The sequence below is a fragment of the Girardinichthys multiradiatus genome, chromosome 4 (assembly GCF_021462225.1).
Source record: "Girardinichthys multiradiatus isolate DD_20200921_A chromosome 4, DD_fGirMul_XY1, whole genome shotgun sequence".
NCBI lineage: Eukaryota > Metazoa > Chordata > Actinopteri > Cyprinodontiformes > Goodeidae > Girardinichthys > Girardinichthys multiradiatus.
The window spans coordinates 31,870,663-31,891,864 of NC_061797.1; the positions used below are offsets into that span (position 1 = coordinate 31,870,663).

Here is a 21,202-nt window from a genome sequence, read left to right on the forward strand (position 1 = left end):
TTGAAGCTCCTGCATTCCTGCGTAGTTTCACTTTAAGTAAAGTTAGAGTTAAAGCTGGAACCTCTGTGTCTGACACACACCCACACTGAACTCCCCCTCTCCTCTACTAATAAATAATTATCCTTTTGTGTGATGTGGCTTTGCTCCAAGGCCGTGCACTTTATGTGAGATGCTTTTAGCAAAGGAGTCCTAAAGGGGAGAATTCACAAAAAAATAGCTTTAACCGTTTAGAGCTTATATTACACTTTTAATATAGATGAAAAATGCAACACAGTTGTTTCAACACTGCGGTATTAGCAAGCAAATACACACCTCAGAGCTGATCTTTTCTGTATCATCTAACTGATTCATAACTTGTCTCGTCTTTGCTGTTTTCTGAGATTTTGGCGAATATAATTTGAACAAAGTGTACCGGAGTCAAATTCCTTGTTTGTATGCACAAACGTGGCAATAAAGCTGATTCTGATTTCAATATTTGCATTTTATTTGACAGTTTTACTGTTAATCACAATGCAACCACAAACATGGAGATGCTAAACATCTAATTAACTCACTTCCTCTCTCAAACCCTCAACACTTCAGCTTGAACAAAGAGCGTAGAGCAACACACTAGCAAATGTGAAATTAGTCAGAATCTACCCAAATGTACACTCTGTGGCTGCTGGGGCAAAGCAGAGGAGTCATCCTCTGATCAGGCTCCACCCCCTGCTCAGAGTTATGCAGTATTTCAGTCTTCAGGAGAATAAGGAAAGCCAGACAATCTAGAGACACGGCATCCAGACACTATTAACCCTACAGACTCACTTAATTCTCTACAGGTACCGGAGCAGCGTTAAATTTTTAATCCAGGATGTGTTATCAGTCAATTAAGTTTTATTTTTTTACTCCATCATAAGAGGCAGAAAAATGGCTTTGGAAGCGCATTGTGAGAACCTATGTTTGTTTCTTAAGAAGAGTAGGCTCCAAAATTCTTGTTTTTTCAGATTTTCTTGCTGATAACCTCTTGGGATCACCTGAGTCTTTACTTTGCTATTCTTTCCTGGACTACCATCTGTTCTTGTTTGGACTGTCCTAAACTGCATTCAGCAATGCTGACTGAACTGAACTGTGGAGGCATGTCATTGGGGTCAGATGTCTGCGATCTGACCCTTTTACCACCAGCACCCCCTGTGCCATCCTTACCAGGAGCTGGAGCGATACCTGTTGGCGGTGGCCAATGGACCCAGCTGCTGGACCTTCACCCTGGCTCTCCCTACACCTCCCTTAACTCCCACCACTCCCTCATAAAGCAGGAGCCCGGCTGGGGGTCCTGCGACCTAACAGAGGACCCTCATTGTGGACTTGGGGCGTTCACTGTGCACTTCTCTGGCCAGTTCACAGGCTCAGGCCCCTGTCAGGTCGGCACCTTTGGGGAGACAGCCGCGAGTCAAAGGATGTTTTCCACCGGGGCCTACCTACCTGGCTGTGTGGACAGCCCCCCTCTAACCAGGAACCAAGGTAAGGAACCAGTACCACCTCCGTCTTTAACAGAAACAGGTAAAGATAAAAAAGATGAAAACAGTAATTCTCTTCATGTTTAGAGGTTTTAGAGTAGAGTCTTAACAAGATGTTGCTGGGTCACAATGAACCATAACAGCTGTGAGTGGATCTGATTCCACAGTTCTGGACAATGCTCTCAATAAACAAATAAGGATGCATGCAGTCATGGTTGAAAACACAGCATGGTCTCTGTCGATTTCGGGGTTTTAATACATAAATGGTTTTATTAGGTTTTAAGATTATTTAAATCCAATTTGAATTGTACAAAACTATACAGCACAGATTATACTGTTGGGTGCGCACAGAACTGCTATTTTCTCTGTGTTCAATAAAAATAGTTTTTGATGAAGCCATAAAACAGAAAAAAAGTGTGCTCATGATGCTGAAGGGTTAAAGACTTAATGAGTAATTTTTCTAAGAAAGTATAAAACTTCCACTTTGGGCGTGACTCAGGATGTCCCTTACTTTCAGTGTGAGTATCAAATAAACATTTCACGAGCTTGTACAACAAGATTATTAAGCCTCTACTTCAAGCTGACATGGGATGTTGTAAAGATGCTCTGAACTAACTGCAAAACTGCTGCTGTTTATTATTATTACCAACTGTTCATGAGCTGGGATTGATATTGTTCATTTTCCTTCTACGGCGCTTATCCAACAGTAGCTTATTCTCAGACTGTCTCTTGTGCTTTTGCCAAATTTCTTTTTCCACCTGCCATAAATTTTGCAACCACAAGGCCAGAGATAGATGAGGGGAAAACGAATGTTTCTGAGGAAAGAGGATTTAGTTGTGTGATGAATGTCTCTCTGCGGTAACCCTGCCAGGGACTAAGAGCTGCTACTAGCAGGATATAGAAAAGTGACCAAACACTGGAACCTTCACAAGCTTTAAAACATCACAACCATTTGTCAGATTGTGATCTGTAATGGCTTGAGCAGAAGAAAACAAATTTTTTTTTTATTTCCATCACTATCTCTTGTTTCCCCTCTCAGGTTATGGAGCAGTTGGTGTAGACAGCAACCCCAGTTATGGTCACACACCCTCCCATCACACTCCTCAGCTCTCCAGCCTGTCCTTCAAGCACGAGGACACGCTGTCACCGCCGAACAGCATAGGTAAGTGTCTTCGTCTCGACGCGGCTTCACCAGACTGGAAAACCGCTGTGTCTCATCAAGGTTACATAAGAAGTCACCTATCATTTCTCATCTCACAAACACTATCGCTAATATCCACTTTCATTCAAGTGTTTCCAGTTCTGGCATGAGTAAACACAGTTTGCCTTAATGACTTTGGAAATCATAACCTAAAGGAAATAACTTAGTGAAACTCTGTAGGAATGTCAGAAGCTGTCTGGGGACCAGTATACTAAATGAAACTAAAAAGCACTGATTTGAACCTCTTGAAAAGAGGAGCTGTGCAAGCCATTTAAATTAACTATTATTTGTTTTGCAAATATATTTTAAAAGTGCATGCAGGTATAATAACTTTTCTATGATTTGTAATGGTCTCCAAGGATTGGATCTTTAGGTGTTTTATAACACACGAAATATTCAATGCTCATTCTTAATAAATACTCAAGCAATATCTTCACTAACCTCGTCTACCACAAATGCCACAATTAACTATTATCTGTTGCACAAATGTCGGTTTTTGCTCTCCTGCCATTTTGTTCTCATTTAAACAATATTAAAATTGTTGTGCCTTTTGAAACTATGCAACAGGAACTGCGGACTAAGGTTGAATCCCATTTCAGGTAGGGGTAAAATTGGGGAAATGGGAACCTCAAGAAGCGGATACATAAATACACACTTGTGCGTAAGCATATATGACATCACATGTTAGTAGCTGTCGTGTAAACAAATGTCATCCGTTATTTTTCATGCTTGCCAAGCAGGAACAAAAAGGTAATGCTATACACAAGTTACCAAAATATGAATCTCCTTTGATGTATTTAAACTGTATTTAGGTATTCAGTACTGCATTGCCAATATTATAACAAAAAGATACACCATATGTTGCTTAGCCTTTCTAAAAAACTGATCTCCAAATTCAATTCAATTCAATTCAAATTCAAAAATACTTTATTAATCCCAAAGGGAAATTAAATGTTGTTATAGCTCATATTATGTAGGTTTCTTCAAAGAGCCGTTGTAGATGCTGATGGCTGTGGGCAGGAAGGATCTCCTGTAGCGCTCCGTCTTACAGCAGATCTGAAGAAGCCTCTGACTGAAGACACTCTGTTGTTGTAGGACAGTCTCATGAAGAGGATGCTCAGGGTTCTCCATAATGTTCTTCATTTTATGAAGAATCCTTCTTTGCACAATGATCTCCAGAGGTTCCAGAGGAGTCCCCAGAACAGAGCCAGCCTTTTTTATCAGCTTGTTGAGCTTTTTTAAGTCCCTGGTTCTGATGCTGCTTCCCCAGGAGATGATGGTAGAAGAGATCACACTTTCCACAACAGACTTATAGAAGATATGCAGCATCTTGCTGCAAACACCAAAGAACCTAAGCTTCCTCAAGAAGTACAGTCTGCTCTGTCCCTTCTTGTAGACAGCTTCACAGTTGCATCTCCACTCTAGTCTGTTGTCCAGGTGAACACCGAGGTATTTATTCTCCTCCACCACCTCCACTTCTTCTCCTATGATAGAAATAGTTTTTGACTTATTCCTGTTTCTCTTAAAATCTACAATCATCTCCTGCAAATAGTAGTCAAATGATTAGTCTGACAACAAGTATATTTAATTATGTCAAAATGTTATATGCTTTAGTATGCTTTAGGTTTCTTTTTCCCGTTTTGGTTTCCTTGACAACATATTTTAAATAGAAAAATAACAGAAAAAATACACATTTTAATGGTTAAAATCTTAAAACATTTAAAATGAATAAATGTTTAATTGATTTTGATTTTCTGTGCTGTATAACATTTAACAGTCACACGTAAAATGTCATATATTGGAATAATTAACTGAGACCTGACACTGAATATTACTTTATGGAGTTATTTAAGAAAATATTTAAACCCCCGTCACCATTGCATGTCTACCATGTGCTGCATCAGCTTTGTCTTTCTACTACCTATCTCATAGCAAAGAATAATAACAATTACTTTTAGTTTTTGTTACTTGATCCTAATGCACACGCACCGCTAAGGTCTCAAAAGTGAGACACACACTTTAAAGACATGACAGGAGTTTATGCTCCAAAAAATTCAACTAAATTTCATCACATTTAGAACTGCACACATGCATTTTTCCATACAGCAACACACATTGCAAGATGTTTAATTGTGCGCTTCAGCTTTATATTTGTGAGTGCATCTGCAACAACATATACTACAATTTCCAAGCGATCTCAGAAAATGTTTTGTATTTTTAACGGTTAGAAAGTCCTGTTCCTTAGCCAGAAAGACGACTGAAACAGTCTTCACCTTAGGAAAATAGGATGAAGGTGTAAGAATTGTGGACAGGGAATTCAGCCTGTCTTATGTAAAGGACACGCAGTGCTGAACTATTTTAAATGAGCTTTTTACATTTTTATCTGTTCAGTTGAGCAGCAGTATCCCACACCAAATCCCATGTTTGGCTGTCACAGTCCTCCAGAATCTTGCCCAAGCAACCAAGCTCTACTGCTGAGAAACTACAACAGGTACAATTACCAACCTCTGCATGCATTTATTGTTCCTACTTTTAACTCTCTCTGTCTTCAATCATCCCTGGACACAGTTTCCCCTCGTACACCAACGTTTTAGGCTCCTCACTCATCTGTCCACCACAGATTCTTTCCACTGACACCCCTTGCTCATTTGTTGGTAATTTTTAGAAGTGTGAACTCTCTGTGATCCCACATGGAGCTCTGCATTGGCTTCTGTGCCGTCTGTTTCATGAATCCTCATTTGCTCTGAGTTTAAGTGCTGCCCACCGGTGCGCAGCAGGCCAAAACAAACACAGAGTGATCTACTGTTGATGTGTTCGAGTACACCCTGAGAGAAAAATGAGGAAGAAAGAACAAGAGACAAGTTCAGTGAAAGTGAGATGTTGGGTCAGCAGGAAATTTGCTAATTTCAGACGCTAAATGTGTCTTCAGCTTGTGTTCATTTTGATGTAAAGCATCTCAAGCAGCAAATTAGGAGGACATTCTTTAGATTCCGACTGGAGATGTTATTGGAAAAACGGAACATGTGCAACCCAAATACTGGGACAGCAGCAGATAAGCAGAAGGAAGAGTGTGCTGGTGTTAGAGCTCATGGCAGGAACTGGAAACCCTCAAGCAAACAGACAAGCGTGCAGATGCATGCACGTACTCATACACACAGCGAGTACATGTCAGATATCAACGAGCCTTTTCATAGTTTAACATAGCTCAGTGCTGATTAGCGAGCCATCGCGATCCTTCTCAAGGACTTCTCAAGGAATGCCGTCCAGAATTCCCCCGAAACTGTTTCCCGCCACTAATGATGCTGAGGACAGAGTGATGTCATGCTCTGGTCCAGGGTGTACTAGGCACGGAGGCATTCACTCCCACAGAGAGTGCAATTGCATCTTTAAAAGTGTGAGTGCCTGTGTGTGTGTAGTCGTGGGATCTGCCAAGGTAAAGATTGGCTCAGTGGAGCTGTTTTATAATGAGAGCACTGAGTGTGGTGGCTGGACCGGAGGTATTAATAAGCAAACCATCCTTTAACCACAAGATCTTCATCTAATCACATTCATATCATCTTATGATTGTATTTCCCTTTAATGTTTTGCTCAGTGATAACCTGTACAAAATGGCATCTCAGCTGGAATGCGTCACATGGAACCAAATGAACACCCTGACATCGACAATGAAGAGGTGGGCCCGTTTTGTAAATTACCATTGACCTGTTACCATAATTAAATCGGGGCGAGAAGAGTTTATAAATATTTTGTGTTGTACTTCCACTTCATATTTAGTGGTTAGAGTTTTACTATTTAATCTTTTGGGTATTATCACCATAGGATCCCTTCAACATGATCCTTTTTTGTTCATATGTATCTGTATGTATGCAAATGATATGTGATATTTATGTGACCAGATATCGTTTAGTCAGGTATAGCTCACATGACTAATAAGGTTTATTTTTCATATGATAACAGAAGTTGTAATTATTGTAAAAGGAAACAGAAATCTATTTAAAAGCTGTGTTTTTTTAATTAAATTACAATATGTTACAGTTAGGAGAAAAAAAACCTTTTTAAGCTTTAATTTGCTCACTAAGTTACATTCTATTAATCTGCAATTGGAACATCCATGCAATCAGCTATGACAGTGACCCTCCAGCTCCAGCTCCAGCCCCAGCCCCACCCATGCTCGTCAGTGCACAGTACCACATTCATACACATGGTGTCTTCAAAGGACTTCAGGTCAGCAAGCTAAATGAATGCATACATATACACATGCAATAAATTAGTAAGTTAATTAACAAGCCCTCCTGCTGTATTTGTCTTTCTATTCAAGGATGTTAGACGGGTGCCCGGTATTGCTCCTCCAGTGACAAAGTCCACAGATACCAGCGAGAAGCGCCCTTTCGTGTGCACTTATCCCAGCTGCAACAAGAGATACTTCAAGCTGTCCCATCTGCAGATGCATGGCCGAAAACATACAGGTGACAGTTACAGAAATATTTTCAGTTGAGGCCTGAAAGTGATAGTGATGAAGAAATACTAATGGTAGTGGAATCGTGGATTATTTTGCAGGTGAGAGGCCTTACCAGTGCGATTTCACAGAATGTGGCCGCAGATTCTCTCGCTCAGACCAGTTAAAGAGACACCAACGTAGGCACACAGGTACATTCACTTAATGTGTTTTCATGTTGCCCCAACAATCAGACTCATGCTTTAAAAGACTGCTATTTAAATACATAACAAGTCACTAATTGACACAAGCCATTCACCCTGCAGGCTTTTTCACATTTTTTTCTCCCCAGATACAAAACTGTCTAATCTACAGTGTTGTGCAGCTTTGCCATTTGATGCCACTAAGTCTTACAGTCTTTTAATTTATTTTTTTTTAACCTATTATAAGGTATTACTATTTTTAGGTAAATAAACCTAACCTGTTGGTGTTAATCAATGCAAAAACTGTTTTTAAACCTTTTCAAGATTTCCACCATGAATTACTGCTATTAATATTATTATAATTAGTTATTAAAGCATATCAGATACTATACTATACTGTTTGTAAATGTTTGTTATCCTCTTCCAATCTTCCCATTTAGTGTTTTGGCACTTTCAGGCTAGCAATGTAAATAAGATTTTGTTCTTAATGTTTTGTCTGGTGAAATAAAGGTTTAATAATGATAATGATAACGTGAGGACATTATATAATTAAATAGTAACGCATTTGAAACGAAACACACATTACAGAAAAATTTAATTTATGTATGGTCATGTTTTTTATTAAACAGAATGAAAGTAGATGTTTTTAGAATTCCAAAAATAAAACAAATTATAGAAATATCTGTAAAGTCATAAAATGCAAGGTCATTGTTTTAAACACATACGTGTTTTGAAATAGTGACCTCTCTAATATTGCTGTTTGCACCACAGCCAGTTCTAAGCAGTAATTGCTCCATCTAATTGTACATTCGCACTATGACTCCCAAGCCTCCCTCTTGACATTTTTTCACTGTGACTGTGATCATCACGTCTGCAGGAGTGAAGCCCTTTGAATGTGAGACGTGTCAGAGAAAGTTCTCACGGTCAGACCACCTTAAGACACACACTCGGACTCATACAGGTAAAACAAGTGCGTATACCTTTTATTTTCTTCCTCTCAATTGTTCTCAATTCAATATGCTAATAAATTCATCTCATGGAATACATTACATTCTAAAGCAATGTTTTTTTCCTCATTTGTCCCTCTTTGTCAGGTGAGAAGCCCTTTACCTGCCGTTGGCCAAACTGTCTAAAGAAGTTTGCCCGCTCTGACGAGCTGGTGCGCCACCACAGCATGCACCAAAGGAACCTGACCAAGCTGCAGCCTGCCATCTGAGCAGCAAGAGGCTGGGGAGTAAAATGAAGAAGAAGGTGACAATATGTTGCGCTAGCTCGCAGAGAAACACGCCTGGAGCCTGGTCAGCAGTTTAGGATGACCTGCCAGACTTGATGAAGCAGTGAGAACAGCTGACACCCGCATCAGTCAGACATATGATGCCAGAAGAACAGACTCACTAAAATCATCAGGATACTCCTCAGCTGGGGCTTGTAATGGTTGTATAGCATTAAAACTCAGCGATTGGGAGGATAGAGTACCACAGAAATTCTGAGCCAAGAATATTTCTGCTGTTAATAGGCGATGAGGAAAACACTTAATACACTATTATTCTTCCATATACTTGCACTGTTTTATATGACGTTTGATTTGTTTGATGTTGAAAATGTTTTGGACTTTGCATTAAGATTAAGAAAAAGGACTTTTCTACCCCACTTTTTTTATCAACATTTTTATATGCTTTAAAGTAGATGTTACTCACCAAAGCTGTATATATGGTATGTGGTGCCTTTTTTGTAACATTGTAGACATTCCTTAGGCAATATCTGTGTCATTTCATAAAGCAAAGTTCACATCAGTTTTCTGTGCAAAAGACTGTTTGTGGGAAAGACAGAGAGGAGTAAGAGTTGTCAGGTTAGGAGAGGCTGCCTTTGAGCAGTGGTGGTGTGAGATGAGGTTCAAAGACAGTAAAATGGCGCCCCTCTGTGACTCTGACAAGGTGCAGTTCTGACCCTCTTAAATCTCCGACACACCTCTTCATAACCAGAACCATCTAAAGCCCGGTAAATCCCATTAGAAAAACCTCCATGCTAGCAACATGAACATCCTAATCAGTACAGGTCCAATGTTTGTTTTTCAAAAGAGAAGTGTTTTGGCCATGTTTTGGCCTACATAATCATGGGAAAGTAACACAAAGAGTAATTGCTAGAAAGCTGGTAATTCAGAAAGTGGTATTTCCAAGTATAATGGAAAGTTAAGTGGAAGGAAAATGTGGAGTAGAAAGAAAGTGTACAAGCAACAGGGGTAACCACTGAATAGAGATTATTGTGAAACAAAGTCCAATAAGAGTTTGAAGGAGATTCATGTGTGTGTGGACTTCAGCCAGTTCTTGAGAACCAACCACACACAGACAGACAGAGCCACGACATGGTCTACAACTGCCACATTTCTCGAGTTAAACCACTCATGAACAAGAGAACCACACTGAACCTAAGGTTACTTTGCCATGGACTGATTGCATCCATGCAATGCTGTACTTATGCAGTATTTAGATAACAAAAGCCCAAACAAAGTACTGAGTGCAAATACTGTACAGTATATAGACATCATTTTCAGTAGGCTGACACTTCTGTCTTAAAAATCCTATTTATTGAACTTATTTAGCATTATAATTTTACCAGTTCCATTAACTGTAAGCTATAGTCAAATATATATATATATATATATATATACGACAATAGCTTTTTCCATTTCTGAGCCACATGGTGGCAGTGTCAGCCTGTTCAGTCCAGCAGATGGGATTTGCTCCTTACCACCTCAGGTTGTTCTTATTTGTTCTGCTCATGGCCTCATTGGTACTGAAAATCCACAATGCATTTGGTGAAGTCAGTGAAAGTGAGAAACAAGAGGGTCCATTCATAGTGTGCCAGCACCATCAAATATAAATGATGCGGATGGAGTTGTGTGTCAGCTTGTGTGCAAGAGATGAGATGATTCAGCCACTGCAGGTATGTTAATAAAACATGACCTAATGTGGGCAGAAAGAGCTGCTGCCCAGCTCTCCTGGCAAATTTTGTCATGTAACCAGAAAAACAATGTAAACACGCACATGCAAGCTTGCATACATTTAGTGCAGTGGTTTAACGTCTTTGATCCTTCAGTGCACACATATGTATTCTAAAAATATAAATTTGATCACAAAACAAAAAGTAGATAAAGAAGGACTTGAAATCAACAAAGAAAACAGAACTCTTGCACTACAAATTTATAATAATATAATTTACAACTTTATAATAAGGCAAGCAAAAACTCCAGCATGTCCACCTCTGAAAGAAGTTACAAAAACATTTCTAAATAGTTAAATCCCACAAGACCACAAATAGATTATGTCTAAATCAAAGTGCTCAATATATGAAATAAACATATGAAGTCAGCGTAATATCAGCATGATCACTATCCCAATTGCAATTGACTACTTGAATGCAACATTTGGTACATTATTGTGTTTCAAGCGCAGTGCATACACTCGCTGCACCCCAATCATTTATTTCAACAACTGCGTGGAGTTTCACTGCCCTTGATGCCCAGACCTTATTCAGATTTTGATGTCTAAGATAATAAAGCTCATGGGAAGTGCAGGAAACAAGTTAATGACAGAAAAAAGAAGAGTGGAGAATCTTAATCAATATGAATGGGAATGTTGGAGGAAAAAAAAAAGCAAAAAATATTTTCCTAATATCATGCAGTCCAAGTGCAAAGGGAGGACATCCAGACCACTGTTACTATCTGCAGGCACTGTCGAGAACCAAATGAGCCAAGACAACTTAATGCATTTTCTTCATCTACTTGTTGTTGTTTTATAGATTTTCTCACATGGACTGATAGTGATGTTTGTGAGTTTCATTAATTGAAACAACAATGTTGTGCATGGCAAGGCTGCAAATAGAGCACAAAATCAATAAAACAGACTTCTGCATTTCTGCACTTTACTAAAGATAATGGAGAGATCCTCCGCAGGTTTGTGAGTAAAGGTATTTTATAAATACCTAAAGGAAATAAAGGAAAGCTTCACTTACATTAAGCATAACCTTTCTGAAATTAGGTTGTTGTAACCTCATTGGAACTATTTTGCTGCTTCGGATCAGGGCAGCTTGCATTAATTAGGCAACCTGCAAAATTATGTCTTTCAGTGAAGTTGGATCATACCTAAAAACAAATGTTCAGGTAATTTCCCCTCCCTCGGATATCTTACTATGTATTTATCTAAATATAGAATATGTTTTACTGGATTCTCTTTCGCTCTATTTTTCTGCAGGGGTCTCAAACTCTCAGTCAACATTTTTAGGTGTTGAACATTGAACAGAAGTTCATTTTTAGTACAGTGTCTCCTATTCTTGCACCTACACTGGTTAATTCCTGCTGCAGAACTTTACAGTTGAGGAGCTAACAAAGATTAAAAGGTCTTTCTCCTGCTTCAGGGTCACATTCGACTCATTTTAGCCGTCCTTCACATTGTTTTCCAATCCGCATAATGGCTGTGAGGAACTATCTCTGTGATGTTCAGTTTTCTTTCCTGTTTCTTAATCCCATGCACTTTGATTAGGAAGGGCTGCTCTTTGTTCTGGCTCTGCAGGGGCATTGTGAATCATGGGAGAGATCACAGGGATGGCCGAGCTGAACATTTTACTCACTCCAGTTCACTCTTAACAGGAGACTGCAGATGAGTTGCCGATCCTTTAAACACCCTCAGTCATTACCGCCATCATTATCACACACTTTCAGAGAGACGCTGACCTTAACCGCTGTGCTGATCTACCTGATTCACTGCATTTCTCATGAATAAGATTTCTGACCGAACACTATGGTGGATTCCTACTATCCACCAACACAGTAAATATGCTCCATGATTCTATCCCATCCTGTGAAATGTTAGCTCCAATCTGAATGCATGAACACACTTGAACTTGCATGCACACACGCCACCAGATGCCCCCTCAGCTGTACTGCTGGCTGTTTGGCTTTAAGGGGTGTTGGCGTGGGTAATCTCAGGTGACGTACACCTGGTAATGCACAATCCAAGACATCTGTAGGAAAGCAGGCCTGCTAACTTCAAACATTCCTCAACCAAAGCCTCTTGAAGCTTTTTTTCGGGGAAAGTGTGTAAAAAGTTTCCTTCTTGCAGAAATAACCAAGAAAACAGGCAAAGCTTATTTGACAAATTCAAGTTCAAACCTTTATTTTCTTTGCAATGCAACAAATCAAGGACATAGTATATTGCTTCAGTTAAGCCCCATGTGCATCATGCATCAGCATCCTTCTCCTGTTGGGATGCTTTTGGTCGAAAAGATGTTCTCCAACCTCTGGGAGCTGGAAAGGTCAGTGCACATGTAGCTCACACAGGCCTCTATGAGCCTCAGGGGACTGGTAACAAGGTCAAGGCCCCAGAGAGGAAACTTCACGGAATTACAAGGAGGCCTGCGTGCAAAAACAACGCTACACCACCAGGAGGCGCTGTCAAGGGCTGTTCAACTGCTAAGTGAAGCATGTTCATAGTATTATTCCCAGGCAGCTTTTACCCTCCCCTCGGGCAATAGCGCTCTTGTGCAGAGCTGCTGCTTTGCAGTCTGAGAGGCCTTGGGGTTCTAGGGGGGGGAGTATTCCCTGTGGTCCTGCAGGGAGCCTGAGGGGCTCCTGTGTGCAGGGGGCTTTGGGAATGTGGAGGCCTTGGGGGGCCTGGAGCTCAGATGGGGCCTTGAGGGGAAAACTTTCTCATTCAGGGACCAGAGATGTAGCAAATACAGAAAGACAGCGAGGGGAAAACACCTTGAGAGGAGGCTGTCAGACATGCAGGCAGCAGCCGGAAAGATCCCACGAGGGTACACAGGCAAAAGAACACAAACACGTGTGCATAGGTACACTCTAAGCTAAAGGAAAAATGTGGGCCAGCAAATAAAGAAAAACATTCTGCTCCCTTCTCAAACATTGCAGCTTTCATCTCCCCCACCCTTCCTGTTGCCTCCTCTTTTCCACAGGAAGCAGGAGGATATTAAATCCTTACAGGATTAGATGTGTCTGTATCATGTGAGATAAAAGATCACAAACCAACTCAAGCTCATTAAAGAGCAGCGGAATGGGAATGGCCTCATCTCCTTACTTTCCACCTCTGTCCCAGAGGTATTCAGATGCTGGAACACAGGGAAAAGAACTTGAGAAACAGGGAGACAAACAATGACAAATGGAGCGAGAGAGTGGTTTTGTCCAAATATATGAAGTCTCTCTGGGACAGGTTTGTCACCACATTCTGTGTTGTACACTCCAAAAATGTTGGGAACAAGGCCTTTCCTTTAATTAAAACTTGAAAAGTTTCTCTGAGAGTAAATCAAATGAAATATGCATCAGCCTGTCAGAAGTGGATGACTGAAGCAGCCGTGTAAAAGCTGTTTGAAACTGATTTTGAGTCACTCTGACCTCATCTGAAAGGGCCCTCCATTTCTCAAGAGGCAGTTACAATTAGTTACCAACTCACTAAGTTTATGGTTCCTAAATTGAAACCTACTGCTCTTTAAAGCCTTCTCTCTAATTGTGTAGCCATTAATGAACGATTCCTTATCTACACCGTGTTGATGGCACATAAAAACTTATGATGATAGATGAGCACAAAGTGCGGTTGTTGAAAGGAAACAGATTTGTATTCTTGACCTTCTATCCACCACTAGGGGGAGTAAAGGCCTGTGGTGGGAAAAGATGAGGGGGGAAACCACTTTCCTGGGGATAACGTAAAAGATTGATGCCCTCCTTCAAGCTTCATTGTGCAGGAGTAGAAACATGCAAGGCACTGAATTAGCCTACATTCATGACATGCACATACAACCGCATACCTTGCATAAACCCAGGAGGAGGTCTGTGTATAATCAGGGGCTGCCTTTTAGCCAAATGTGGCTTAATATTGCTGCAGGGCAAGGTGGATTTTTCACATATATTTACACATTAAACTACCAAATGCTTTAGTGCGATTATGAATTCCCATTGAATTTCTGAGGACTCACACAACATTCTTCTTTCAATAACTTCCCTGCTAATATCCTGAAGTTTTTTTTTTTTTTTAAATCCCAAACAAAAAAATAAATATTTGTATTGTCTAATGAAGTAAAATTGGATACACTGTCACACTTATGTATAGCTGATCTGGTTGGTGCTTTTATTAACTATTTTGATAATTTGATCAGTTTAACATAAATAAATTACTACATTAAAAGTGCATAAAAAATGTCACTGTCTGACATGAAATCCAACAATTTTTTGTCCTGTTTCAGGTCAGATTACCTAAATTAGTTATATTAAGTAAATGACAGAATATAGAAAAGATGATTTGCTTAGACATTTTTATTTTAACTTAAAAGGTTACATTCACTAAAATCACTATACCCCTAATTTATTTGTTAAACCCTAAAAAAATGAGCCTCTGATAAGGAAAGCACACGTGGATGTAAAATTGTGGTATAACACATGTCTCATCCACCCTTGGGTTTAAGTTCCAGATGTCTGAGGTGCCACATTCATCTGTTTATGAAAATGCAGGTGTAAAGGCATGAGAGTCTCCAAACATAACACCGTTTTATTCACCGAGAGAGTTTTCCTCGTTTATAATAATTGGCTCATATTTTCCACCGCATGGCTGCACTTCTGCCGTGGAAAAACATCTCGCTGAGCCAATTACAACATGGAAAAAAAACACACGGACTCTTTCATCATAATACTGGGAGATTTTAACAGAGCAAACCTCTCCAATGAACTCCCCAAATACAGACAGCATATTAAGTGTCCCACCAGAGACAAAAACACACTGGACCATTGTTGCACAACTTTAAAGGACTCATATCATGCTGTTACCAGGGCTGCTCTGGGTTTTTCGGATCATTATCTAATCCACCTCATCCCAACCTACAGACAGAAACTAAGAGCTTCAAAACCCAAGGTTCACACTGTTAAGAAGTGGACTGAGGAATCAAAGCAGATGCTACAGGCCTGTTTTGAATGCACAGACTGGACTGTTTTTGAAACATCAGCCACTGACTTAAACCAACTAACTGATGTGGTGACATCATACATCAGTTTCTGTGAGGACATGTGTGTGCAGACCAAGACCTTCTGCACCTGTGGGAACAATAAGCCATGGTTTACTCCACACCTCAGGAATCTGCGCAAGGAAAAGGAAGAAGCTCACAGTGGTGGAGTTTGGGCCCGGTACAGGCAGGCCAGGAACAAACTAACAAAAGAGATCAAAGTAGCCAAGAGAAGCTACAGTCAAGAACAGCCTTTTTACTGGTGACACTTCAGCTGTATGGACTGGTCTGAGAAACCTGACTGCCTATAGGAGCCCCTCCACCCTTCCTGAACAGAATCCTTGCCTGGCAAACCGTCTGAATGGCTTCCATTGCAGACATGACAGGAAGCCGGTCATGCCTCAAATCATCTCCTCCACATCCCATTCAGGAACAAATTCGACCTGTAAAACAACCAAGCCCTTACCTTCAGATCCTCTGCCTGCACTAAAGATCTCAGAGGAAAATGTAAATAGGCTCTTTCAGCGCATGAAAACAAAGAAAGCTGGAGGATCTGATAACGTCTCCCCATCATGCCTGAAAGGCTGTGCAAATCAACTCGCTCCGATCTTCACAAGGATCTTCAACAAGTCACTGGAGACATGTGAGGTCCCCTCCTGCCTCAAACGATCCACCATCATCCTGGTGCCCAAGAAACTCACCATCCTAGGATTAAATGACTACAGGCCTGTGGCCCTGACGTCTGTGATCATGAAATCCTTTGAGCGGCTGGTGTTGAAGCACCTGAAAGACATCACAGGCCCCCTGCTGGACCCCCTGCAGTTTGCTTACCGAGCAAACAGGTCGGCAGATGATGCTGTTAACTTAGGTCTACACTTCATCCTGCAACACCTCGACCACCCAGGGACGTACGCCAGGATCCTGTTTGTAGACTTCAGCTCGGCCTTCAACACCATCATACCAGACATCCTCCACCAGAAGCTCACCCAGCTCAACGTCCCAGCCTCCACCTGTCAGTGGATCAACAGCTTCCTGACAGACAGACCGACAGCAGCAGGTGAGACTGGGGAGCATCTTCTCCCACAGCAGATCTACAAGTACTGGTGCCCCCCAGGGGTGTGTTCTATCCCCACTCCTCTTCTCTCTGTACAAAAATGACTGCACCTCATCAGACTCGTCCATGAAACTCCTGAAGTTTGCAGACAACACCACTGTTATCGGTCTGATCCAGGACGGTGATGAGTCTGCATACAGACATGAGGTGGATCGGCTGGTACACTGGTGTTGTCAGAACTTCCTGAAACTCAACCCACTCAAGACTGTGGAAATGGTGGTGGACTTTCGGAGAACACCACCCCCATACACCCCCCTCGCCATCCTCAACAACACCGTAGCAACTGTGGACCACTTCAGGTTCCCAGGATTCAATTCAATTCAATTCAGTTTATTTATATAGCGCCAATTCACAACACATGTCGTCTCAAGGCACTTCACAACAATCAGGTACACACATTACAATTAATCCTAATCATTGAACAGTGCAGTCAGATTCAGTTATTTATTCAAATTGAATAAAAAGTTTTTCTATCTAAGGAAACCCAGCAGATTGCATCAAGTCAGAGATTTGTAGCATTCACTCCTCCCGGATGAGCATGTAGAGACAGTGGACAGTCACTGGTGTTGACTTTGCAGCAATCCCTCATACTGAGCATGCATGTAGTGACAGTGGAGAAGAAAAACTCCCTTTTAACAGGAAGAAACCTCCAGCAGAACCAGGCTCAGTGTGAGCGGCCATCTGCCACGACCGACTGGGGGTTTGAGAGAACAGAGCAGAGACACAAAAAGAACAAAGAAGCACTGATCCAGGAGTACTTTCTATGGGAAGGAAAAGTAAATGTTAATGGATGTAGCTCCTTTAGTTGTTTCACCTAGAAAGAAAGAACAGAAACTCTGAGCCAGTTTTCAATGTTAGAGCCTGAAAGAGAGCACATTAAAAGCTCAGTCAATTGCCATGTCTAGGAGAGAGAAAGGGTTAAACACTGAAAGACAGGGCTATGTGGATCATCGATAGAGGGTGAGCATTAAGTTGTTGCCAGCAGAAGCTTGGACGATGCCCCCCTCCAGAAAGGTGTCACAGGTAGACACAGAGTCAGGCCAGGTGTAGCTTCTAGGAAGACAAAAGATGGAGAACATAAAGTTAAAAACTGAAATAACAGCAAATAATGCAGAATTAGAGAGTAGTGTGAGAATGTAGGAACCACCATCTCTGAGGACCTGAGATGGTCTTCACACATAGACACTGTTCAAAAGAAGGCCCAGCAGAGACTGTACTTCCTGAGGCAACTCAAGAAGTTCAACCTTCCACAGGAGCTGCTGGTTATCTTCTACACTGTCATCATTCAGTCTGTCCTGTCTTCATCCATCTCAGTGTGGTTTGGCTCATCCACAAAACAGGACAGGTCCAGACTGCAACGAATAATCAGGTCTGCAGAGAGAATAATCAGAACTGACCTTCCCTCCATCCAGGACTTATACAGGTCTAGGGTCAGAAAAAGAGCTGCAAAAATCTCTGCAGACCCCACACACCCTGCACATAAACTGTTTAGAGTTTTACCTTCAGGCCGCCGCTACAGAGCACTGTTCACTAAAACCAGCCGCCACAGAGACAGTTTCTTTCCCCAGGCTGTTTCTCTGATTAACATTCAATAGGGTACCAAACAGCATACAGATGTTGCAAATGAACCTTTTTATTTATATATGTATATATTGTATATATGTATATTCTGTAATGCAAAAACAAAAACCAGAGAGCAAAGTGTACCGGAGTCAAATTCCTTGTTTGTATGTACGAACTTGGCTATAAAGCCGATTCTGATTCTGAAACATAATGTGTCCCAAAGATTAAGGTGTTTTGGTACGAAATGTGCATATGAACTCCAGGACAAAGGCAAAAGACCTTGTAAAGATATTAGCTGAAGCTGGTAAGAGTAAAAAACGAAAAAGAGTAAAACAGGTCCTGTACCAACAGAGGCTGAAAAATCACTCGGCAAGGAAGAAGCCATTACTCTAAAACTACTATAAAAAGCCATATCACAATTAGCAAGAAAATAACTTTTCTGTGTGAGGAGGCCAGAGTACCCAAGGAGAACCCACACTTGCACAGGGAGAACATGCAAACTCCAAGCAGAAACATCCCAGGACCATCTTGCTGTAAGGCAAAAATGCTACCAAGCTCCATGCAGTGCTGCAAATAAAAATAACTTTGGATTCTAACTGACCTAAAACGGAAACATTCAGTTGTATATAACATTGGGCAGTGAGAAATAAAGGTTCTCCTTGTCCATGAAGGAGAAGGAAAAGCCATATCCTCTGCCTTCAGCTGTTATGTTGACATGGTATCTGAATCAAAACACCACAATAATGAACGTGTATTTTATACTTTTGCTGCTCTGCATGCTATTATATAATGGGCAGAAATCTTGTTATGAATGCCTCAGTGCAGGGTGGGCTTTATATGTCCCAAGGATCATTGCAAAAAACACACTGGGATATAAATCCACAACAGGCACATTTACAAGAGTTAAAAAAACAAATAGGACAGAGATTTAGATGAAAAATAGGGCATCATGAGAGGAGGCAAGGGACTCTGACAGCAGATTGGATGGATTGTGTAGTTTGTTATGCAGATTGTTTAATAGTCGTGGCAGTTTATAGTTCACTGCTGTTAATTAGTGATAAGGAAATGGAGGTAGAAAATGAGAAGAAGACGGTTGGTGGACAAGCCTAAGCTAAAATGATTCTTTGAGGTTGCTGAATGGTGCACTTTATGAACCTCTTCTCTGAGTGTCTCCAGCCCAGTCTTCTCCCAGAGGGCTCATTATTATTAGAGGGGCTGATCTACGCAGACACTCATACGAGCCCTGTCTGAAGGCATTACAATGCACACAATACCCCCCCCCCCCCCCCCCCCCCACAGTATGAATGGTTAGAACTCCAGCATAAACAGGAGGGGCAGACTGTTTAACATGGCTGCGAGGCAACTAGCCTGCGTGCCCTCCTGTCACATCTTTAAGCAAACACACATTTGGTTTGCTTACATCTCTGCACACCACTAATACTCATCCACCTTCAGTCACACATTGGTTCGGACACACAGATGAAATATGACATATGACAAACCCCATATGCTGTCTGGAGGAAGTACATTGAGGAACTTTGGAGGTTCAGGGCTCCCTATTATTCAAATGCATTAAACTAGAATGACCCCACATGCTTAAGCAAACCAAATGGAGACCAAAAATAGATTGTGACAATATGAGAAACACCTTGATGTTTCTGAACCTAGGAATAAAAGTACAAATTCTTTGAAACTTTCTTGGCATTCATAGAATATGAATGTCCTCCTCCTACGAAATAATCTAACTTTATCAAGTAAACAATAAAAACATTCAAACATGACATTACTAAGGTTTTTGGGGAAATTTGGCCTTTGCTCTGAGATTAAAGTAATGTCTTAGGTTATAACACAACACCACAACGCATCCATCGCTCCATCCCTTGTTCCTAATGGGCTTTATCGCATTGGTCCCGCTTGACTTGTCTTGCTAACTGGCACACATATATCTATATGTTCCACATGACCAAGCAGAGGGGACAGGCTGGGTGGCATAACAGCTTTCTCAGTTACATCCGAGAGTTTTACTGCAACAGCCAGCAGCAACAGCAAGTCATCTTAACTTCGTCTCCGCAGTGCATGTGGGCCGCAATTAGTCTCGAGAAGTGTTAACAGCATACGCTTGTTTATGTTCAATGAATCAGAAGGCAAAATAGAGGATTCAATGTCCAAGAGGCCTAGATTAGCTGTCTGAAACTGTAAGCAAATGTTACAACCTGCAAAAGCTCAAAAACGTCTCTTGGAACTATGTAAACAGTAGTATGAGTGTGGAGATTGATTACAGGAACTTAGGGGAAGAAGCTATGAGAAACTCAAAGACTAATTGTTTGTTGAATAGGTCCATTATGCCTTCTTGGCTGTGGTCCAGTCATTGAATGAGTTCTCCACTGTACAATACTCTCATCACAGGAAAACTAATCCATTTACCTCAGCTATCAATGACATTTCTCCCCAGCTACAAGATGGAAAACCTGTTTTGTCAACGGCCACGATAACTACAATTAGCCCCAAAAAAAAAAAAAAGACTCTGTTTATTAGGTACACAACACGACTGCACACAACAATGAAGCTTGTATTTAAGGGAAGCAAGCAGATAAGTGCTGCAGCAGTAAGCCACACCCCTTTGGTTCCACAACTCCAGCTGGATGATGTGAAAGCGTAGAAGACGCTAGATCTCTGCAAACTATATTTCGGGAGCTACTGTCACAGGACATGGCTGACTTGTGTGACTGATTAACAAAAGGCTGGGGCTTCCTAAAAAGGACCTCATCTTTGTTGCCATATTATGACAAAAGCGTAAAAAAACCACGTCTGTCTTAGACAAACAAATCCAACATTGCGGATTTAGGGAATGAGAGCAGAATGGTTTGTTTTATTTGAGTTCTGCCCATTTTACAACTTTTTGTAAACAAAAGCTCTGGACCCACCGCCCTTTTGCAGCTACAGGAAAATGTATGGACCCAACAACTAGGTAATGTAGTACAACAACGTAAAAACCAGGGATCTGACGCAAAGAAAAACACGAACATTTCTTTTTTATGCAGTTGGACAAAATTGAAGACTTGAACAGTTTTTATATCTCAGTGTTCCCCATTTCTCAAAAAAAGCTAGAAAAGGATTTCAGCAATGCTTTGATCACAATAAACATGACCATTAAGCTCTGTTCTTTCAGTTAACTTTTATGCTATACATTTCACA

The 21,202-nt window shown here is 41.0% G+C and overlaps 1 protein-coding gene across 2 annotated transcripts; it reads left to right on the top strand.

Moving 5' to 3' along the window:
• Positions 1 to 746: 746 nt before the first annotated feature.
• Positions 747 to 9,125, top strand: wt1b (WT1 transcription factor b). 2 transcript variants are annotated; one of them, XM_047363917.1, is made up of 9 exons: positions 747 to 1,497; positions 2,533 to 2,655; positions 5,086 to 5,185; positions 6,287 to 6,367; positions 6,816 to 6,918; positions 7,013 to 7,160; positions 7,252 to 7,341; positions 8,210 to 8,293; positions 8,427 to 9,125. In XM_047363917.1, the coding sequence occupies exons 1-9, from the start codon at positions 1,089 to 1,091 to the stop codon at positions 8,546 to 8,548; spliced, it is 1,260 nt and encodes a 419-aa protein (XP_047219873.1). In that variant the 5' UTR covers positions 747 to 1,088; the 3' UTR covers positions 8,549 to 9,125. The 2 variants fall into 2 exon arrangements, with proteins under 2 accessions (XP_047219873.1, XP_047219871.1); XM_047363915.1 differs by having other exon boundaries at positions 748 to 1,497; positions 8,210 to 8,302.
• Positions 9,126 to 21,202: the final 12,077 nt, after the last annotated feature.